The following is a 21279-nucleotide window of genomic DNA, read 5'->3' on the forward strand; positions in this document are numbered from 1 at the left end:
TCACCACCATCTCTATTTAACTTCCCTTTCTCTTCCCCACTCTCTCCTATCTATTATGCCGACGGGAAGGGCTCCCTCCACACGAAACGGTGATCTGATTTGGAGGATTCTCCTACTAGTAGCCGATATGGCTAGAGAGAAATCCCCCTAACTAGATAGGTGTTCCGGCGAATGAGACATTTAAAGATGAGCAATAATAAAAGTTCGTTGACGACCATTACCAACGTGAAGACAAAATGGTATTACATATTGGGAGAAAAAAAAACTCTTAACTTTCCCTCAAAATTGTGTAGTCTCAAAAGTTTTGTTCTTTTCTGGAGTGTTAGCCAGTAGAAAATTATCTTCCAATAAATATTGGTAGAGAAGTGAAGCAAGCATCCCACATAGCATTGGGGTGTAAATATGGCCACAAATGAAGGTGTATGCAGAGTGTAAACAAAACAAGTATATTGGTAAAAAAAAAAGCCATTTTTTTAGAAAGAATTTGCCTGTCGAGAGGTAAAAGTATGAACTTGTGAAGGTTGAGGAGGACCCGTAGGTAGAGTTGGATTGATGTTTGTTGGGAGCGACGGAATAAATGAAATAATTGATACAGAGACATATATATATAGAGAGAGAGAGATAGAATTCCTCCCGTCAATGATGAAATCCAGCTGATACCCTAAAATTGAATCCAATCTCTTCTGGTACAGTTACTTCCCCTCTTCCAAATCCATGCTTATTTCTTTTTTCACTTGTTTGATTCAATTATTTGCTTAAAACTTACCCTTGTCATCAATATATTAATGATGATCTTTGCGTTTTAAAACTTACCCTTGTGATCAATAACTAACTACGACCTTAATTTATGAAGAATCTGCAAAATAAGTTCAAGATGCAACAATTATAGTTGAGTTATTTATTTTTCAAAACAAACTGAAAATTAATCCAAAAGGGTAATTAGGGTTTTTGAGTAGTAGTAGAACATGGCAAAGAAATTTCTGATTGATGGAAGATCTGATGAGTGTATTGTGGTATTTGATGCATTAGTGAAAACCCAAGATTCAGAAAGCAAGTTATTAGTTGTTCATGTTGAAAAAATTTGTTGAAATTAAGAAAACGATATTCATTCGATTTTAGGCAATTATGTCTTTCGGGTTAAAATCGTTGATTATTACGTAGTTGACTAGGAGTTTTGATATAGATTGATTATGTGCTTCGCAATTTCTTATTAGTAGTATAGATGCTTATTGAGAAACATAAAATAGTTGTATATGTTTATAGATAGGAAAAGGTTTCTCTGCCCAGCTATTATCCCGGCCAAGGTAGGTGTCCGAACAGGATTTACAGAGAGACAGTAGCCACATATCCCGACCGCGATTCGGCCGGGATAGTGGCCGGGCAGAGCGTCACAGTTGTTATAGATAAGCACATGAGCTCCACAAAACCTCTATCTTCATTTCTAGTGATGTAATAATATTCACAAGTATGTCTAATAATGTTAGTCAACCAAAACTGTAAAGTGAGATGGTTTACTAGATATTGGTGACAAGAGAGAATAAGCTTGCAATGTTTAGGAGAAAAGACACGAGACGTTGGGGTGGTAGATGTCAGTGAGAGAAAATTGGTGTTTATTCACTTTATTGATTGCTTTTCTGATTCGAGATTTCAGCAGAAAATAATGTAGCTAACGTCTAAATAAAACATATCGGAAAAAGAGAAACCTTCGGAAGGCCAGTTTTCATGTTTTAGAACAACAAAAGAGCATGAAGTGGTAGCTGAAAAGGCTGAATCTTTCTGTATTTACAGAAAGTTTTGCTCTAAGCGCCATACCAAATTGGAGTAGTTTGCTTTGCTTAAAGTATTTGACATTAATTGGTCTTGTTACCTTGACAGGCCTACACCATCTGAAGTGTTTGAATACTTCGTCTGAGGAAGAGTGGAAGGCCTTGTTATCTTGAGAGGGAGTGAATCGTAGGCCTCAAATCACAGAGGTATTGACATTATAAAAGATATTTTTGGCTTGACGTCTAAATTTGGCAACATTTTAAAATAGACATACACAAAATGTGTTGCTTGAATCATTTAATCAAATTATTTGGTAATTGGTATATTCTATGTTGTTTGGGGCGTGAGGCAATGCAAGGCCACAGACATGTCGCTTCGCCTAGGCGAGTGCCTCACACAAAGGTAGCAGCAGCTGCCTTTGTGTCCCTCCATGGTTCCATTGTCCATAAACTTGATAAACTTAATGTCTTAATGAACTTAACCAACTTGTTTAACTTATTTTTTGTTACCTAACTTGTTTACTTGCTACCTGACTTGCTTATGTGTATTCTTTACTTCTGCCGCACCTATTTGTGTTATTTAGATCTTTTGAAGTCAAGGTTAGGGCTTGTCGGCTAGACCCCATCATGGATACACCTCCATGTTACACCTCGTCAAACAAAACCACATTAAGGTCTTCTTAGACATTTCTACAACTTACAACTTAACTCATGAAAAATTTAGTATTTAACCTCTTGTACGGAAATGAAGTAATTTCCCCGTCAGTTAGAGGTTTTGCTACTCGTCAAGGTTACCAAGGGAAAAAAGTATGATGGAGAGGAGTCTAAATTCGTGGCGGAAACACCATATGGTAAGCAGTACACATACCATATTAGGTCCAAGTTTCTGGATGTGCTGAAGGTGAAATACATGTGCATAAAAGAATTGCATTGACAAGAACACATTTGAATTTATTTGAGTAAATACTCTTTAGTAGCTCTACTTCCTAGCTAAACGAATCAGGAAAAGGTCTGAGTTGTCAAGTTATCGAAGTTTGATTTTACGTCAATTGGATTGTTATCTATCCCTTGGATCAATGAATGTTTGTTGAGCTTCAGTTCATATGTTTTGTCTTAGTCCAGCAAAACAATTCAGAAGGCATACTTTCTTTTGTGTTTTGCCACCACTAATTCTGTTAGATCTTCTCATCATGCGCATCCTCTGATTTGCTTCTTTTACTTGCTTTATAAATGTCATACAGAAGCACATTCTATAGTCAATAAGTTCATTCTCGTTTGCCAATAGTTATTGGAGAACTCCAAACATGGGAGACTTACCTCGTCATATGGTTGCTTGCTTGCACTCTGGAAAGCTTGCGTTATTGGCAATGTTAGTCTCTGCTGGAATTGTTTTGCAAATTCTGGTTAGTATTTTCCCTGGCATCCATTTTAGTTTCACGTATAATATTTATGTATCAATACAACTTTAATTTGGGAGAATTTGTCCACTTCATGTCTCTATCGTGTTGCAGGCATGTGCATTATACAATAATTGGTGGCCAATGTTAACAGGTAATCAATTACACATCATGAATATACTTGATATGTACATGTTCGGTTTCGAAAGGCTAAGAGATATCAAGAATATTCTAAATGGAAGTCTAAACGTGCACCAAATCTTGCACGTTTGGATTTTTTCTAACAATACGATAAAATTTTACATGATTTCTTCGCCAACGACATTTATCTGTTTAGAGTGTTTGAGTGGCTTGCTTTGATTCCTGTAAAGATGTACAGGGGTGGACTGTTCCACTGTGGAGGATATTCGTGTACCTTTTTATTTGGTTTTCAAAAGGAAAGTTTATGGATAGCGAGCCGCACGGGCATAAAATTATTTTGCCAGTTATTATTACGTACACTTGATGTAACTGTAACATCTCTTATAGAAACGTCTAGTTTATTGTAAGGAGTAAAAGGCTTTGATCAAGTTATAGTAATCACATTTCAAATGAATCTTTAGATTAGTCGAGAAAATGTTGGGTCAGTATAAATCATTACTATTTCTCTTAAGTTTGTTCGTCAGTTTCTTCTTCCCACAAGTTATCAAGACACTTAGCACTTCAAGTTTTTTTATTATGCTACAGATTGGAAATAGTTCATAAAAGTAATGCTCGAATCGTTTCTTTCTTCCTACAGTTATAATGTATGTAATTCTACCGATGCCTATGATGTTTTTTATGGGGTCTGACACGTCTGCTCTTTCTTCTGATAGCGGAAACGGGTTAGTACTCTAATTTTCTATCAATATCATCTTCTTTCTTCGTTATGTTTGTAAGCTAATTCTGTCTCTTAATGTGCTCTTTTTGCTTCTGTAACTTTGTGGTGCCAGATGGGTAAATATTGCCAAGTTTTTCACTGGATTTTCACTAGTAGGAAGCATAGCGATTCCAAGTATATTGAAGCATGCTGATGTTATTGGTTGGGGAGCTTTGGCAATGGTGCTTTCGTCTTTCTTCATTTTTGTTTCAGCCATACTGTGTACTATGCAAATAAACAATGAAGATGATTACAGTATGTTCTGATGAGATAATGACACTCTTCATTCATATTTATGGTGTGTATCCTGTTGATTTCTGTTGATGATTGTCCATATGTGTCAAAACAATACAATACTACTTCATTGAAGTTGTAAAATATTATTGGTTTGCTCCTAATCAAATTTTAGCATTTTCGTTTAAATGGTGGTGTCCACACAAGCACGAATATAGTAGCTTGCTATTTTACTTTCTGTCTTCTTCTCCGACAAAGTCTTTGGTGAAGGGAATCCTTTCCTCTGCTGGAACCGTGGAGCAGAGTTTGACAGAAAAGTTTTAAAGAAGATGGTGGTTGTGCATGAAGATAGTGGCGGTTGTGGATGAAGATGAGGGTGTTGTGGCGGTGGAGAGAAAAGAAAGTTGTTCATGAGTGGGACGCTAGGTCGGTGACGTCAATTTGTCGTCCGGTGAAAGAAATGAAAGGGAAAATAAAGGGAACTGAAAAACAAGAGAAAGAAAGAATATTTACAAAAATACTTATAGGTAAAGTTGGTGGGACAAAACTCTGGGCCAAAATTTAGAGCTTATCTTAACCTAAAATCAACCAAGAAATTTTAGTAGTAAATCCGGAATCACTTTCCTTTTGCGGTAATACAAATATTGAAACCTTAATAAAGAATTTGCGGTTTTCACATTCTCAGAGAACGAATGAAACTTCGGAGTGAAAACACTAACAAAAAGAGAGACAGGAGAGAGAGAAGAGGTGGCAGTGGTGGCGAGTGGTCGGAATGGTAGGGAAGGTCAAAAGTTGTGGTGGTGGAAGAGGGGGACTTCGGCGAGTCAAGAGTGCACATTGTACTTGTACTTGAGGGTTCTTCGCGTGTTTGTTGTAGTCCCAGCAGTTCTCTTAAATAGCTAAGGTCGGATCTCTTGCATAACTCGCACGTTGTACTTGTACTTGAGGGTTTTTTGTGTGTTAGTCGTAGTCCCTGCAGTTCATTTAAATACATAAGGCTGAATCTCTTGCATTATCCTGCCACCGAAGGACGAGATCGAGTTTGCTTTAGTTAAGGACTACTTTGCAAATTCGGTCGTGTAAGCTGTGTGTAGGCCGACTGTACCCGACTTAGCACTGAGTGCTGAATGAACTGAGAGCGATAATACCATAATCACAGCGTCAAGTGTCCCTATGCTCATTTAGAGATTGCAAGTTCCTTATAGAAACACAACCCTATAAAATACAAAGACTCAAAGTAAAGAGATAGATAGAGATGAAAGATATCCAACTGCAACATGAACAAAAGGTAGAGAAAGAGATTTCACTAACAAAAAATTTTGGGATAACTAAATCTCAAATAAACTAGAAGCCCTTATCTATTATATCATTCCTAAACCTAATAGGCTTCAAAAAACCTATTTCACAGCAATATATCTTCATTGTTTATTTGTAATTGTACACAGTATTGTTGAAATAAGAATGAAGAAAGATGAACGCACCATTCCGAAAGCTCCCCAACCAATAACATCTGCGTGCTTCGAACTAGTGAAAATCCACTAAAACTTCGGCAGCATTCACCCATCTGGCACCACAAGTTATGGGTGTTGTAACTTATTTAGTAGAATGAGAAGAAAGTGGGGCAGTAGTTATTTTAAGGATATCTTAACCTTATTTACCTTAAAATTAATAATTAATGACATTATTACCCTTCCCTTTTGAGTCTATCAAACTCCCAACAAAAACGGACGGCCAGACTTATCCCTCTCCTAACCGATTGAGCTGTTTTATTATAATAGATTACATGTAAAACTGAAAGCTGATGCCACGGAAAATACTAACCAGAATTTGCACAACAATTTCAGCAGAGACCAACAATGCAGACAACACGGATTTCTGGTGTACAAGCAATCAACCAAATGACTAGGTAAGTCCGCCATTATGAAGTCCTCGAATAATTATTGACGAGGATGATCTTCTTGTTTATCAAATGTACTTCTTCTGTATGAGATTCATAAAACAAGTCAGAAAAGTGAATCAGAAGATGAAATGACGAAAGATACTACAGAATCAGTGGTCGCAAGAACAGAAGCATATGAACTCAAGTTCAACTAACAAAAGTTACTGGTCCAAGGGATTGTAAAAAGCCAATTCACGGAAAATCAATCTCTGAAAACGTGACCAATCAGACCTATTCCTGATTGACATAACTAAGAGATAGATACCAAGAATTAATTAGTCTAGAACACTTGAATGTATTTCTACTAGTCAATGCAAAAATTACTTTTTGAAAGCACGTACATTTTACCTTCGCGACACCGAGAAAATTGGACATGTATTTTGCATGTGTATTGTTTGTCATAGGTTTTTCCGCCACCAATTATAGACTCCTCCCCGTCCCGTTTTTTTGGAATCACTGTCTGCAGTTACATCTTTGAAGCTCTTTGAACTCCGAGATAATACTTGAATGATGTTACGACTGAAGGGGCTAGACGGAGTAAGCCATAAGGTTAGTAGAAGCACAAGCACCAACCGAGAAAATCATGCTTCTTAATCACAAGATTACTCAATGAACCACTGGATTCGTACATATCTCTTCTCAGGTGCTGAGATCAATCTGCAGAGTGAGGTTTCCTCATGTCTGAACACATTGAAGACCCGATAAACAGGAAGTATTCTTCTTATTCACATAATAAGCCTCAATGAATTGTGATTACAAGTTTTTGTAGGGAGTTGCTGATCCATGTCTAGGTACGTTATATTTCTGCTTATGTAATCATAAGTAATGTACATGAGAAAGTCCAAAAATGCGCTTTCTCCTGCTGTTCTTTTTGACATTTCTACATCTTTGAGTATGTCACAATGAGCTCTCTCCAGTATCTCATACGTAATATTATCAAATGGAAAGGACACTTCATTTAACTCATATCCCCACATCAAGGCCCTCTCTGGCAGCCCTTGCCTACAGAAATGGGACAGCAATAAATTAACCGTAACAGTATTTGGAACAAATGCCATCTTAAGTAATTTAGCAGTGAGTATCATCGCACGCTCAAGTATGTCGCTACAAACACCATTCATCATGGTATTGTATGTTACTGTGTTTGGAACAACACCAAATGACATAAGCTCATCCAACATTGTAACAGCTCGACTAACTTTCCGAACACTGCAGAAACCATTTATCCGAATATTATAGGTAGTAATATCAGGAAGCCATCCACCTGCACACATCTTACTCACAAAATCCTCAGCGTTAACCAGGTCGAATGCCTTGCAGTATCCACTTATCAAGGTATTGTATGTGACTATATCTGGTACCAACCCTGTTCTGTGCATATCCATAAATACATCATTTGCCGACTTCATTCTACCCTGTTTACAAAAACCATTAATAATCATATTTGTAGTGAAAATGTCCGGGAGAAGGCCTCTCTGTCTCATCTCTTTTTCCAATTTCAATGCCTCGTCCAATTTCCCACTATTACAAAAACCCCCAATCAGAGAGTTGTATGTGAAGTTGTTAGGAGTTATCCGTCTTCTTGACATGTCTACAAAGGCCTCTAAGGCTTCCTCCATAAATCCCGCTTTAGAGAGTCCGTCTATGAAGGCTGAAAAGGCAACTACATCAGGACATATCCCTCTACTCTGCATATCACTCCACAAGCTGTGGGCCCTCGTCATATCTCCCGTCCTAAAATACCCATCCAAAAGCACTGTGAAAGCAACTCTATCAATTGCAAACCCCTTCTCTACCATCTGATTGAAAAGTTCCTCGGCCTCATGTAGCATACCCTTATTGGACAAGCCTAAAAGCAGAGAACTACAAGTTGAGGATGAAGGAGTCAAACCGAATGCGACCATAGTCCGATATGCTTCAAAGGCTTTGTTATCCAGCCCAGCTTTGCTATAACCAGCAATAATTGAATTAAATGCAACCACACTAGGAGGCATTCCCTTGTCTAACATATCTTGTAAGAACCGCATCGCATCATCCAAATGACCTGCCCAACACAATCCTGAAATTGAGATATCCGACAACCAAAACTTGGGAACTGAATCTATTGACACATCCCTGAATAACCTCTCAACTTCATCGCTCCTTCCAAATTTGCAATGCCCAGAGACAAGAGTGTTGAGAGTGACGCCATCAGGAGGTATACCTTTCTCCATCATTTCTTTATAAAGTAAATTAGCCTGGTCGATCTCCCTAGCCTTTACATACCCATTAATCAGAGTATTATACATGACAGTGTTTGGACTAATACCCACATCTGGAATCCCATCAAAGAGTCTCCTTGCTTCTACCATGTTTCCCTCTTTACAAAAAGAATTAATTAGCGTACTGAATGTAACGGCACTTGGCCTACAACCCCTTGAGATCATGGAGTTGATCCATTCTAAAGCTTCCCAAGATCTACCACTTATGCAGTAAGCATTTATCACAATGTTATATGTATATACATCAGGCTCACATTGGAATTTAAACATCAAATGCAAGAGAGATTCCCCAAGACGAATACTCCCTCTTCGACAAAACCCAAGAACCATAGCATTGAAAATAAAATTACAAGGAAAAGGTCCTTTACAAACCATATCCCTAAATAACTTCCAGACAATAATATAATCACCATTCTGAATCAATAATTTAAATAAAATACTCATAGCGGACAAACTCGGCATCAAATTTTCCTTCCTCATCCTATTCAAAACCCTCAAGGCATTTGAAACCATATTAACATTCATGAATGCCCTCATAAGTGAATCTAAAACAGAGAAATCAGACTCATATACATGATGATCTCTCCACATTAAATCAACCAAATCTAAACTACGAGATGACCCAATTTTCGATATCACACAAGAGAGAACATCTTGTGCTAAGTACCTCATGTTTTGAGCAGCCAAAAGATGAGCAGCAATACAACATAACCTAATTGTGTTTTCAGATACATTGTCTCCCAATGCAAATTTAAAAAATGCAATCTTCGTGCGACGATCGCTCTGTAATGATTTCATAATCTTAACAAGGAAAAATGGACAAAACCCTAAGGAGAAACCTTGAAGGAGAAACCCTTTCCCCTGTTTAATAATTTTTGACAAACCAATAACAACATTTCGTCGTTCATTCGAATTAATAATAGTAATGCTTGAATTTGAATCAAGGGTATTGTTGAATGGAGAGAACTGATGAAGAAAATCGAACCTTTGAGCTCCAGAAGAAGAAGAAGAAGAATAATTTCTGATTTCAAAATTTTCAGTCAAAAACAAAATTAGGGTTTTTGAAAGGGGTGATGAACAACCACATACCTTGAAGAGAGAGAAGGAAGAAGTTCGCAAATGAAGAAACATAGGAGACATTCAAATACCAATTCAAACATAGGGTTTTGGTAGCAGGAGCTTACCTATGTTTGAACTGTGAATGTAGTTGTTTTCTAGAGAGAGAAAGTTGAAGCTCTTGAGAGTTGAAGTTCTAAAGATAGAGAGAGAGAAAGACATATTCCGCCTCTGAATCAAAGACTTGAACTTTCTCAATTCATTAGATATGCGAGTTCAATAGTTGCAGGGACATCTGACAGGGGTATGGGGGGAGCAGGGAAGGTCTAGGAAAAAAAAAATGCAACCTTGGCGGGTCTAACGGGTCGTGCCGTGGTGGCACACAAGACAGCCGGCGGCGAATACGGCTCTGAATTGTGCTGTGTCGTTTCGTGCCAGACTACAAAGTCTCGCCATGAGAACATCCCGTGGCAAAGATCCAACCTTTGTCAGTCTGTGTCTAAACTAGGCGAATTTATACCGACGAAACATCAACCTACAAATGCAGTGCAATTTCTTTGTAGCCACATTTTTGAGTTTATGGGTATTCCGTAGATATGTGAGTCAATAATTGCAGAGACATCTAAGAGGGGTACGAGGCGCAGGGAGGTCACATCTCCCTCTTAAATCTAGTGGTGGGGGACTTGTCGTGCGGTGACGACACACTAGACAATCATTGTTAGATAGGGCATTGAATGGTGTCGTGTCGTTCCGTGCCAGACTACAAAGTCTTCACATGGAAACACCCCATAACAAAGATCCAACCAATTTCAGTATGTTTGTAACAAATTTGTACCGACCACACTCATTCATCAACCAACAATAATAGCGTGATTTCTTTGTATAAGTCTAACATGGTGGGATTTTGTTTTAGACCCAACCCACTAATGGAGCTTTCGATAAATACGAAATACGATTTGAATCGTATACACAACCAAGTAATACAAATGGAATATCGAGCAAAAACCATTAGGTTATTTCGAGTGGATAATATAGTTTATCATCCTTTAATTGTTAGTTTACTATACACATATCTTTCATAATTAGACACTCTAATGCTATCTTTCTGCATTTGCAATTTCTTGCTATAAATGATGACCACAGAAAAACCAACCACCTTCTTCAGATTGCTGCTTTTTCAAGAAGTTGGTCGCGAAATTAGACAACAGAATCAAAATCTCCATTGACGTCGATTTCAGATTCTACATCAGCATCTTCCTCATTTGGATTATCCACTACCTTTTCAGCAGATTCTCCTGCATTTTTCGATCCTTCTACTGGTGTACGAGCTTCTTGTATTATCTGCATTATCTCCTCCAAACTCTGCAAAGATGGTGGTTGGTCATCAACACCAACTTGAGCACAGTTTGTCTTCTCAACTTCCACCAGCTCTTTAGGTAAATTCTTTAGGAACCATGGATGAGTTCTTATCTCTGGAATGGTGATCCTCTATAGAGATTACAGAGTCTGAATCATCAAATAGTTCAAAAATTCGTTCAAGACTTGGAGTTAAGAATAGCGAACTTACCTTAGATGGGTTAGCAACAAAAATTCGTGAGAGCAGATGCCGGCAGTCGGAAGATACATGTACGTAGTCGGGTATGGAGTATTGGACACCGATTATTCTCTGCAGACATTGTTTACATTAGGAGTTATACACTGGTTGGTTGTCGAGGAAATCATAACTGGGTAATCAAGAAAACTCACTCCAATTGTCTTCTTGAAATTTCTAGGATCTTCGGGATCTTCAAATGGATATGCTCCTACCAACATAACATACAGTGTGACACCACAGGACCAAACATCCGCTATCTGGAAGTTGAAAATTTTCACGTAAACGAATAATTTAAAAACAAGAGTTGAGGACAGTACTGGTTATTCAGTCAAGAAATAACCTAGGCATAGTACACAAGATAACAACTATTTAGAAAGGAGAAAGTATATACCTTGCCATCATACCCCTTCCGTGACAAAACTTCGGGAGCAATGTAAGCCGGAGTTCCCACTGTTGATTTGGGTTGTGAGTGCAACAAAGCAGACTGAAAACGGAAGCAACCAATATAATATTTGCAAAAGAAAGTTCTTACTCCACATACAATAATATCAATAGCCAGGAACTACCAACCTTGGAATAACCAAAGTCGCATATTTTAAGGCGCGGAGTTGCATTTCCATCCAAGAGCGTATTTTCTAGTTTTAAGTCCCTATGACAAATTTGCTGCGATAAAAGAGAAGTGTTTGCCATTGTGTTTCATGAAAAGAAAGGAAGGTTCTAATCTAAAGCATAAGTGAAGAAAAAGAGAAGTGTGGTAGTACCATAGAGTGGCAATAGCTGACTCCTGATATCAGCTGTTGGAAGAAAAATCTTCCCTGTATAAAGTTATTCAATTTGATCAAACGGGAGAAACAAGACATAGAGGAGCAGACAGTAGAAGGTAATCAACTGTGGACACGAAGATAAATAAAGTTTGTTTCAAATACCTCATCTTCGCTAAACCGTCCAGCGCTACATATCCTCTCAAAAAGTTCCCCACCAGCTGCGTATTCCATTACAATTGCTAAATGTGTTTCAGTTAACAATACCTGAAAGAAGATAGTATTTACATTCCCCCCTTCCTCATTTTCAAGTAGATATGAGTTTTAATACGACCTAACTTACTCCCATCCTCTAAGATATAACACATTTAGTCTTATCATATTCCACAAAACTTATGTAACCGTTAAAAAATTCTCTCATTGTTCAAAAACAGATCAACATTTTGATCACAAGTTGATTAAACAGAATTTATATTAAGTTTCCCGACTTGAAGACCACGGGTAGCTTGAAGAGAAACGAGCTTCTACAATTTTCACTACCCTAAGCAAATGCTCGAAAAACAACAGTCGTAGGAAAACTCTCGGTTTAACAAGGTAGCTACATATTTCTCCAAAAATCCGCCCTGTGCTTGTGAAAATCATTTGCACGGGTAGAATGACTTGATAAACAACCGTTTCTACCTAGAGATAGTCAATGTTGTCCACGAGCCTTACTTGACCCCAAGTGGTCTTGGCCCCTATCTCAACCCAAAAGCTAGTAGCTGAAGAGGTGAGACTTTCACTTGCACTTATAAAGTGACCATCACCCCCTTCCACAACCAATAATTTTGGACTAACATGAACAATCTTTCCCTTCACACATAGGATGTGGAAGACTATCTTCCCCTCTACATGAGACCTAAACGACTTCGGTAAATGTAGGCAGTTGGGCTCAGATACCATTTGTGATTGTGGGTGTGGTTCACGAGACTTACTTGCCTCCAAGTGGTCTTGGCCTCTTGGGTCTATCTCAGCCCAAAAGCTAGCTCAACAGGTGATGCTTTCCCTCACAATTATAAAGTGGCCCTAACTTTTGTCACGACCAATGTCGGACTGACACCAACAATACCTCCTTTCCCACATTGGACCGGGAAGACTATCTTTCCCTCTACAATGGGACCTGAAAGACTTCGTTAAACCTCGGCTCTGATACCATTTGTGGGTGTGGTCCATGGGCCTTAGTTGCCCCAAAGTAGAATTGCACAAAACGTAAGACATTCGCTCACACTTTAAAAGGTGACCACTACCCCCTCCCACAACCAATGTGGGTCTAACACCAACAAATGCCCCTAATAAGAAATCTCACTAAAGTCAATTAACAAACAAATAGGTCAATCAACAAGCTTGCTTTGTACTCATCCATTCTTACCTCCTTGAACTGAACAATATTTGGATGCCTCAACGACCTATGGTTGATAATTTCCCTCTGAACATTTTCATCTATCTGATTATCTCAAACAAAATGAATTATCAAATAAACAAAAAAACATAACAAATCATTAGACCATAGTTACTCAATAGGATAGATAATACCCTTGTTCTGATCACCTAAACAATTAACCATACTTCCTATACATAAAAGAAAGTTATACTTGAACAAAATACTAATCAACAAATTTAATGAAAATTGAGGAAGATTAAGGTGAGTGTTATATGACCTTTTTCCCCCTTGGTAGGTATTTGACAGCAACAAGCTCTTTAGTGGTCTTGTCTTTAACTAGCCTTGCCACCCCAAAATTCCCTGACCCTAGTTCCTTCACTGCCTCATAACGCTCCTCCATTTTCTAGCCTAACTTTTAGAGACAGAGACAGAGAGAAAGAGAGAATAAGAAGAAGAACCCAGACTTTGTTATTGCTGAAATTAATGTTACTAATTCTTTAAAAAAAAAAAAAGCAAAATAAGAACAAGTCTTTGTAGAACTTACAAGGGAAGGAAGAATCCAAAGCTGCCACTGTTGAAAGTGACTGGCTGCCTACCTTCCAAGAAAAGAGGCCCATACCATAAATATGCTTTGCTATTTGAATTTTAAAAAATATGAAGGGAATAAGATAAAGGATGCTTTTCAACAAAAATAAAATAAAAATAAGGGGTGTCTAAAGCAACCCGCCGCCGTTTTGCTCTTGGCTCGCCTCTCTCTTGGCACTCTTCATAGGCCTCAGACTGGCAGTCTAAAGCCCACTGACAAGGCAGTTCGAGGGCACTCAAATTGGCTTCAGTCCGTGTTGGTCAAGCCCAACATAGATCAAGACTAGTCCGAGTGCTCTTAGACGGGCCAGTTCGTGGAGACGTTAAGACTTAAGAGTGAGGGCAGGCTATGGCAATTTTCACCGACAAACCCACCCTAAGAAAAATTAGACAATTCTCGACAGAAATTTTATGTGGCTAACTTGGTGTGATTTGTGTTTCCAAAGATTTTGATCTACCGACTGAGCTGTTTTAATATAATAGATATGACAAATCGTGACTAAGAGCATTAACCATCAGTTTTACAACGGTACATGAACTTCAGGATGCCAAGATGGCAAGAATATACAATTTATACTTCCAGCCTTATTTCAGTGTCCAGACATAGAGTCTCTTTCCTTGTGGAAGGTAATTGAGGATCAACACAACTACACATTTGTTTATAGAATAAAAATGAAAGTCAATGACCCATCACAAGGCTGAATAAATACTAGAAATCAATCACAATATATAGACATTAATATGATGTAGACATATTGATATAACACAAATATACTGAAGTCTAACTCGACTCAATTAAGATTTCGATAAAGATTACGTCTAAAACTTTTTTTTAAAAAAAAAAAAAGAGAAAAGAAAAGAAAAACACAACCTAAGGCTAGGAGTACCTATATGGAACAGGCATGAATCAAACGTCTAAGCGGCTCCTAGCTAGCTAGGGTGGAACCAAGGATGATGAGGGTCCTTCAACATGATCGATCTATAACGAAAAGCGCAGCTGTGGGATATTAATCACGACAATTGATCCTAGTTCTTCGTTAACTCAACCATTGGAATTCGAAGAATACGAGAGCAGCTATAGATGGAGCAAAAAGCTTGAAATGCAGTCATCAATAAGAGCAAAAGAGCTGCCAGAAATGTGAGAATTTGCCATGAATTATATATATATGCCTTCATGAATTTCTTCAACTTAACCTTCCACCTACAACTATAATACTTGTTCACATCTTCAATAGTCTTATCTAAGAAAGGAACTTTAGACAACTTGAGAGACCTACACATTCCATTCCATAGTTTTGCAACTTCTTGATCACTCTTCAAATGACTTAGAAGAACCCCCTGTTGTCTAAGTAGTTTAGCATCCTCTTCTGTGTCTATTATCCCATTCATCAGTTCTGTATATCGTGTAAAAACCGATATTGTCCCTGTTGTTGTTGCTTCATATGCCACTAGGTTTCTCAATACAGTCTCACTATTCACATCTAAACATAAGATAGGAAGGTGAAATATAGCGGTTTTTTCGTCGAAACGAATTGATTCTATGTTACTATTTGTGGGTAAGAATCTAATACCAGCTTTATAGAGTTCTTCAACTGATGGGATATTGATTTCTTCCATTAATGGTTGTTTGTTCATGTATCGGTCGTTGGTGGACTTCGATTCCTCATCTTCGGGTTTGATTTCTTCTTTATCTTGAGAAAACTTCATAAAATGTTGTATAGGTTGTTTCAAGAGAGCAAGACCTGGGATCCGACTGAGAACTGTCCATGGTAATTTGAATACTAATTTCATAGGCTTTGAGAGAATGGTTTTCTTAAGTAAGAGAATTGGTCCTCTGTTTAATCTAGAAATAAACTTCCATACCTCTTTAAAGAGTTGTTTAACATGACTTGAGTTTCCAAATGAGTCATGTTTGCCATCAACATCACCCTTCTTCATGTTTGTTTGGTCTTCTCCAAATTCATTTATTTCTTCTTGGTCATCAATATCGTCTTCATCGTCGGTCGGTTTTGGGGGGATTAGCATATGATATAGAAAGTCAAGCAAGTGTGACCGGTTCGCAACTTGGTCTACGTTCAAGAAGGACTCCTCGTCGATCTTGATTGGGGATATCTCCTTAAACAAGAATATTAACAACACATAGAGTTCCTCGTCCGCCATTTCTAATGAAGAAAGTTGAATCTCTAAGATTTTTCTCATTAGAAACAAAGGGATTTGATTCTCAAGCATTATAATATCCTTAAGAATCATGTTATGAGCTGATTTTCTAAACCCGGATTTTGAATGATTTATTAAATACGAAGACGAAAAGGATGAAAGTGTAGACGGAACTCTTGTAGCTAATACTACTTGAATCTCACTAGTACCTTCTAAAGACGATGAAGACGATCTAATGGCAGCAGAGATTTGAAGAAATTCAAGCAAGAAAGAAGCATCTACAGCCATAATCCAAGCAAGAGTTTCGGGTTTGAAATCAAGATACTTATGATAGCAAGAACGTATTTTCGAATCGAGTTTGAGGAAGTGGTTATGGACCAAGTGTTCAAATTTGATCAAACTAGTACTACTACTACTAGTAGTGATGGTTTGGTTGTTGTTGTTATTATGATTATTCATGAGATGTTTTTGGGTTCTTTTGGCAGCAGAAAGCTTGTGTCTTGCCACGTCATGAAGGTCAGTCCTCCAATAATGGTATGGACCTAAAGAAACTTGATGAGGAGTGAAACAATCAGGTTTGAAGGACATTAGAGGCTTGGGGACATTAAAGATGCAAATGGGTAGATCATTGTTTTTGGAATCTCCTTCTCCTTCATCTCCTTCTTCTTCAAGACATCGACGAAGGTTGATGAGCCATTCATGATTCTTAGTAGCATCACTAGTAGTAAAATTTGATACAAAATCCCAATTTGTAGCAGGTGTACTAGTTGAGGATGGGTTATTGGTCATGGCTTCTACTAGGAGGAGGAGGAGGAGGAGCAAGAGTTTGATGAATGAGGAGAGAAGGGGTTTCAATTATGCATTTATGGGAATCATGAATGTGTATATGAACTGAAGTAATCTTTAAATTTCATCAACTTGTACTTAATTAATTACTATTTATTCAATTAGTATACTAATGGCATGTGAGACAGCCGATATGTGATTTTATGTACAATAATGCTACTTGGTCTTGTTCTAGACTACTACTATACATAAGCCAAATTAGCTCTCCATGTTATAGACTACTACTCTACATAATATTCTCATTCATATATAAGCACTCATTAAATAATTGTGATAGTGAGGTGGACTCGTGATAAACGAACCAATTTTTTTTTTTAACCTGCCTCTATTTATTTATAAACGATGGTTACACACTGTTTTGAGGGCTAAGACAAAAAAATAAGAATATAATCACAAGGGAATGCAATATTCGCAAATTATGTCTTTTTAATAATAGTATCCACGACAATGTTTTCAGATCTAAGTACACAAAGAAATAGCTAATATCTCCTTGAGCTACAAAATCTCTTGAGTCGAAGCATTTACATAACAGTGACAATTGTGTGTTTTTACCTTGTATAACTTTGGTCACTAATTTTGCGCCGTTTCTAAGATTATCTTAAAAAATTGTGTTCCAAGTCTCTCGATAGTAAGATTGTTCCACATTCCTCTTCGTCACTCAATCGAAGTTGAATGATGTAGACTTTCGCTTTGATAAAATTAGAATGCTTAACATGACTGGTAGCTAGGTGGGGCAAACCATACTTAGAGAGAAAAAGAAGGTAAAACCACAATTCCATGTGAATAGAATTAGTGGTTGGATAAAAGGTCGAAAAGGAAACGGAAAAGTCCAATATCTCCGACAGAAATGAGATGTACATTCAAAAAGTTAATTCCTCGAGTTTTTGAGTCAACAAAAAATTTTATGTTTTGATATATAATTTTTTGATATATAAATATTGTTGTATGTAATGTTAAGTAAACTCTTTCATGTAAATATTCTTCATTTTTGTATTACATAATATTAGATGTAGAATGCATGGAACATTATACATCTTACTACGTTTAACTTACGAGTAATGCTAGAACATACTACAAGTCAAAATCTACTTAAAATCTACGTAAAATCAATGGTCTTCATCTTCGGATCAACAGTCGGCCCCGCCCTAGAGAGAGCTTCCCTCCACGGCTCCACATAGGAGCCAGTGCCCTAGAACAACTCAAAATTTAACTCCAGCCGTTCGTGCCTAGAGAGACCCTGTATACCCGAGAACCGAACCGACCCCCGAGTCTTAATGGGTAGGTTCTGGGTATAGATTTTAGATCCATTAAGGAAATCGGGTCTTAAATGGGTATACCCGATAGGACCCGATTATGAAGCGGGTCTTTGCCGGGTATATCCGTCGGGTACCCGACGGGTAATGGGTACCCGAGATAATACAAAAATCTACCCTTGATTGTATAGTATTTTTATACGTTAGGATTTTTCTCACCAAATTACCAACTTACCAAGTTATGAAATTTCCGAAATCCTCTTTTCCTTGGTTTAAAGTTAATTTATAAAACACAAAGGTGAGCGAGTTAATATATAAATGTTCATTTCTTCTTTCTTGATTCTCCTAATCTCTAATCTCTTATACTCATCAATTATTGTACCCGGGAGATTTACTTATTTAAGGATATATGTCGTTTATGACATTTTTTTTCATCAGATTCATGCAAATTCTTTTACTTTAAGAAATATTTGATATACTCTTGCGAATACCCAATGGATACCCGATACTCGATGGGTACCCGAGAATTTTAAAGGTTCCGGTTCTGGATCCTTTGATTGAGGTACCGGTACCGGAACCGTCAAGAACCGAAACCGTTACAATTTATAGGTTCCGGTTCTGGATAGTTAAATACCCGAACCGGAACCGACCCGTTGACACCCCTACACACAACGCCTCGATCGTTAGGGCTTAAGAAAGAGAGGTGAAATCAAGAAGCGAGGAAATGGGGAAGAAGCCAGATAAGAAAAAGGGAAGTGGATCATCTGGTGAAGATCCTCTTCATGTGGCAGCAAGATCAGGCGATTTGAAATCACTTCAAAACATATGCACTTCTAATCCTTTATCTGTCAATTCCAGAGATAAGCACTCTCGTACCCCGTATCCTTCCAATTTCTAGGGTTTAACTCTTCTTAGTGGGTATAAGTTGAATTTTTAGGGTTTTTTTATTTTAAGAACCCATTTGTTTACAATATGATTGAAATTTACTACAGTATATTATCTTAATTTCAATTATTCAAGATAGAAAGTAGCAGAAACCTTAATTAGTTCCTTATTAATTCTGATTAAGAGCTGAGGTCCTTCATAGAACAATGAATTTAGGTCTTATTGTTAAGGGTTTAAGGTTTAGCATCTAACAATTGCTTGTATAGAAAAATATCTTGTATTTTCCATGTCATTTGGTAAAAGGGAGATGGTAACCCCTAAACCCCGAAAAGGGGATTTACTTTTTTAATCATATCATCAGACAGTGGACTCGCGTAATGCAACTATCATTTGCGATGTCACGCTTAACGACATTACCTGCACTATAACGCCCATGTTACGCCTTTCTCGACAATTTCGTAAGGAGCTACGAGCTATTCCTTAACCTGACTACTAATAATTTGAGACTGCATTTAGCTGCATGGGCCGGACATACAGAACTAGTGGTCTATCTGTGCAAGAACAAGGCTGATGTTGGTGCTGCTGCAATGGATGACATGGGAGCAATTCACTTCGCTGCTCAAAAGGGCCACTTGGAAGTAGTTCGCACTCTTCTCTCCTCAGGGGTCTCAGTCAAAGCTTCCAACCGCAAGGGTTTCACGCCTCTACATTTTGCAGTTCAAGGTTCTCATTTGGAGCTTGTCAAGTATTTGGCTAGGAAAGGTGCTAGTTTTACTGCCAAGACTAAAGCAGGGAAGACTCCTATTGATCTAGCAAAGGACGAAGAAATGCGTTCGTGTCTCTTAGAATTGGAGGAGTTGGCAAAGAAAGGGAATGATAAAAATGTCAAAGACAAGAGTCAAGAATCTGGTTCAGAAGACAAAGCAGTAGTTTCTGATGAGAAATTGAAAGAAGATATAACTCCGAGCAGCGAACAAGTGGAAGAAGAAGATAAAGTTCATGAGGTTGAAAACCAAAAGAGAAAGAGCAATGAATCAGAGGGAATTTTATCAGAACCCAAGAAGCCAAAAATTGCACTTAATCATCTTATGTCTGCTGACTATGACACACAAGAAGATAATCCTTAAGGAAATAAAAGGAATTGCTTACTTGACACTAGGGTTTTTTCTTGTGTTTCATCTGTGTACAATGTATAAGTAGTTGACCTTTTTTGCTATATATTGGTATTTGTTTGCACGGTACAAGGGTTGTTGCACCATGGTTTATTGCAGGAGATATGAGTTATATCTAGAGGAACCCGATAAACCTGTTATTAGCATGCAGGTCTGTTAGCACCCGACCCTTTTTTATCTTTTCCGTAAGGAAATTGCCCAAGTGTCCAACCACTTCTTCTAGTAGTAGTTGTGAATTTGTGATGGTGGAGGTGGGTGGTCAGCCAGTGGTGGTGCTGGTAGTTGGAAGAAGGATATTTTTTGAAGGTTGTCGGCACTGGCAATCTGTTGATGACCCTACTTCGCGCGAAAGTAGGTAAGCAAAACATCAAATATCCATCTGCTAATAGCTAATTTCTGGGTGCTGATGGCAGCGCCCCACTGAGTCTTTAAGTAAAACACCAAAGTAGTGTTCTTTTCTTATTGTCTGGATCTAGCTCGCCCAAGATCAAACTAGTTTTGTTAGAGTATAATACTCGTTACAGGTTGTTCTGGATGATGTCTGAATCAGACTTATTTTATGTCTGATTACATGGACCAGTTCCAGCCTGAGTAAGCCATTTGGAATTTGCCCAACCATCCGCGTAACTCACTGTCGCCTTCGGTATGGAAAACACTTGCTACTTAAGAGAGGTGGTCTGAAAAACACACAAATACCCCAACCAACTCCACATTCAGATAGTTGTCCATCAGCCTTTGCTGCAATGGTTGGACAACCCTCTTAAGCCCATGAGGTCGTGGGATCGAGTCTCGGTGAAAGCAGTTTGCTATCAAGAGTTATCCTATGTAATTTAGGTTATAAATAATGTAATAATTTGTCGGACTTTAGACCTCTTTGTTGTTAGGTTCTAGGCCTCTTTCATTCTTGGTTTAAATTAGGCAGTTATCGTGCACATCTTCATGATGCATCAATGGCTTGTAACGACTAACGTATTTCGTAGTCGCCTTCGGGATACATAATTTTATTGTTTTCTTTCTGACAGGAACCCTAAACTCCAATTTCTTCTCGTCCACAA

General features: G+C 38.0%; 4 protein-coding genes, 1 long non-coding RNA gene and 1 pseudogene across 22 annotated transcripts; 2 read left to right on the forward strand and 4 right to left on the reverse strand.

The window, feature by feature from the left end:
* The first annotated feature begins 278 nt into the window (after positions 1-278).
* On the forward strand, positions 279-4484 carry LOC147560068 (Vacuolar protein sorting 55 (VPS55) family protein). Of its 5 annotated transcripts, none has more exons than XM_086662097.1 (6): positions 279-686; positions 1876-1973; positions 3008-3169; positions 3278-3317; positions 3942-4026; positions 4135-4484. In XM_086662097.1, exons 3-6 carry the CDS (start codon positions 3071-3073, stop codon positions 4325-4327), a joined length of 417 nt encoding a protein of 138 aa, XP_086518223.1. In that variant the 5' UTR covers positions 279-686; positions 1876-1973; positions 3008-3070; the 3' UTR covers positions 4328-4484. The 5 variants fall into 5 exon arrangements, with proteins under 5 accessions (XP_086518223.1, XP_086518224.1, XP_086518227.1 ...); XM_086662098.1 differs by having other exon boundaries at positions 476-686; positions 3052-3169; XM_086662101.1 differs by lacking the exon at positions 1876-1973 and having other exon boundaries at positions 476-686; positions 3052-3169.
* A 407-nt stretch (positions 4485-4891) lies between these two features.
* Positions 4892-10130, reverse strand: LOC147560069 (uncharacterized). Of its 9 annotated transcripts, none has more exons than XM_086662094.1 (5): positions 6583-9903; positions 6117-6275; positions 5777-5859; positions 5401-5510; positions 4892-5312 (listed from the first exon to the last, which is right to left on the reverse strand). In XM_086662094.1, the coding sequence occupies exon 1, from the start codon at positions 9633-9635 to the stop codon at positions 6960-6962; it is 2676 nt and encodes an 891-aa protein (XP_086518220.1). In that variant the 5' UTR covers positions 9636-9903; the 3' UTR covers positions 4892-5312; positions 5401-5510; positions 5777-5859; positions 6117-6275; positions 6583-6959. The 9 variants fall into 9 exon arrangements, with proteins under 9 accessions (XP_086518220.1, XP_086518221.1, XP_086518219.1 ...); XM_086662095.1 differs by having other exon boundaries at positions 6576-9895; XM_086662093.1 differs by having other exon boundaries at positions 5777-6275; positions 6576-10130.
* Positions 10131-10543: 413 nt separating this feature from the next.
* Positions 10544-13943, reverse strand: LOC147560070 (serine/threonine-protein kinase SAPK3-like). 5 transcript variants are annotated; one of them, XM_086662104.1, is made up of 10 exons: positions 13871-13943; positions 13604-13734; positions 13315-13389; positions 12072-12173; positions 11907-11960; positions 11716-11808; positions 11537-11629; positions 11298-11402; positions 11119-11217; positions 10544-11039 (listed from the first exon to the last, which is right to left on the reverse strand). In XM_086662104.1, the coding sequence occupies exons 2-10, from the start codon at positions 13724-13726 to the stop codon at positions 10749-10751; spliced, it is 1035 nt and encodes a 344-aa protein (XP_086518230.1). In that variant the 5' UTR covers positions 13727-13734; positions 13871-13943; the 3' UTR covers positions 10544-10748. The 5 variants fall into 5 exon arrangements, with proteins under 5 accessions (XP_086518230.1, XP_086518229.1, XP_086518228.1 ...); XM_086662103.1 differs by having other exon boundaries at positions 13604-13738; positions 13871-13941; XM_086662102.1 differs by lacking the exon at positions 13871-13943 and having other exon boundaries at positions 13604-13855.
* A 651-nt stretch (positions 13944-14594) lies between these two features.
* On the reverse strand, positions 14595-17117 carry LOC147560071 (putative UPF0481 protein At3g02645 pseudogene; annotated as a pseudogene). Its single transcript, XR_015234729.1, has one exon. The product of XR_015234729.1 is annotated as a putative UPF0481 protein At3g02645 pseudogene (transcript).
* A 940-nt stretch (positions 17118-18057) lies between these two features.
* On the reverse strand, positions 18058-20338 carry LOC147560072 (uncharacterized). Its single transcript, XR_015234730.1, has 2 exons — positions 18828-20338; positions 18058-18151 (listed from the first exon to the last, which is right to left on the reverse strand). It is a non-coding gene; the product is annotated as an uncharacterized LOC147560072 (long non-coding RNA).
* Positions 18832-20288, forward strand: LOC147560073 (Ankyrin repeat family protein). The gene is made up of 2 exons (XM_086662107.1): positions 18832-19046; positions 19558-20288. The coding sequence occupies exons 1-2, from the start codon at positions 18892-18894 to the stop codon at positions 20177-20179; spliced, it is 777 nt and encodes a 258-aa protein (XP_086518233.1). The 5' UTR covers positions 18832-18891; the 3' UTR covers positions 20180-20288.
* Positions 20339-21279: the final 941 nt, after the last annotated feature.

This window comes from Eschscholzia californica, unplaced genomic scaffold (assembly GCF_041429995.1).
Source record: "Eschscholzia californica isolate CP2 unplaced genomic scaffold, dmEscCali1.0.p SCAF_2, whole genome shotgun sequence".
In the NCBI taxonomy this organism is placed as follows: domain Eukaryota; kingdom Viridiplantae; phylum Streptophyta; class Magnoliopsida; order Ranunculales; family Papaveraceae; genus Eschscholzia; species Eschscholzia californica.

Bases quoted from the DNA above. Each gene is read 5' to 3' on its own strand.
- LOC147560069 (XM_086662093.1), bottom strand. From the start codon at position 9,635: ATGTCTCCTATGTTTCTTCATTTGCGAACTTCTTCCTTCTCTCTCTTC.
- LOC147560068 (XM_086662097.1), top strand. From the start codon at position 3,071: ATGGGAGACTTACCTCGTCATATGGTTGCTTGCTTGCACTCTGGAAAG. The intron at 3,170-3,277 runs GTTAGTATTTTC...ATCGTGTTGCAG, and splicing joins GAATTGTTTTGCAAATTCTG to GCATGTGCATTATACAATAA. The intron at 3,318-3,941 runs GTAATCAATTAC...TTCTTCCTACAG, and splicing joins TTGGTGGCCAATGTTAACAG to TTATAATGTATGTAATTCTA.
- LOC147560070 (XM_086662104.1), bottom strand. From the start codon at position 13,726: ATGGAGGAGCGTTATGAGGCAGTGAAGGAACTAGGGTCAGGGAATTTT. The intron at 11,961-12,071 runs GTATTTGAAACA...AACTTTATACAG, and splicing joins GACGGTTTAGCGAAGATGAG to GGAAGATTTTTCTTCCAACA. The intron at 11,809-11,906 runs GTACTACCACAC...CTTTTATCGCAG, and splicing joins TCAGCTATTGCCACTCTATG to CAAATTTGTCATAGGGACTT.
- LOC147560073 (XM_086662107.1), top strand. From the start codon at position 18,892: ATGGGGAAGAAGCCAGATAAGAAAAAGGGAAGTGGATCATCTGGTGAA. The intron at 19,047-19,557 runs GTATCCTTCCAA...TAATAATTTGAG, and splicing joins GATAAGCACTCTCGTACCCC to ACTGCATTTAGCTGCATGGG.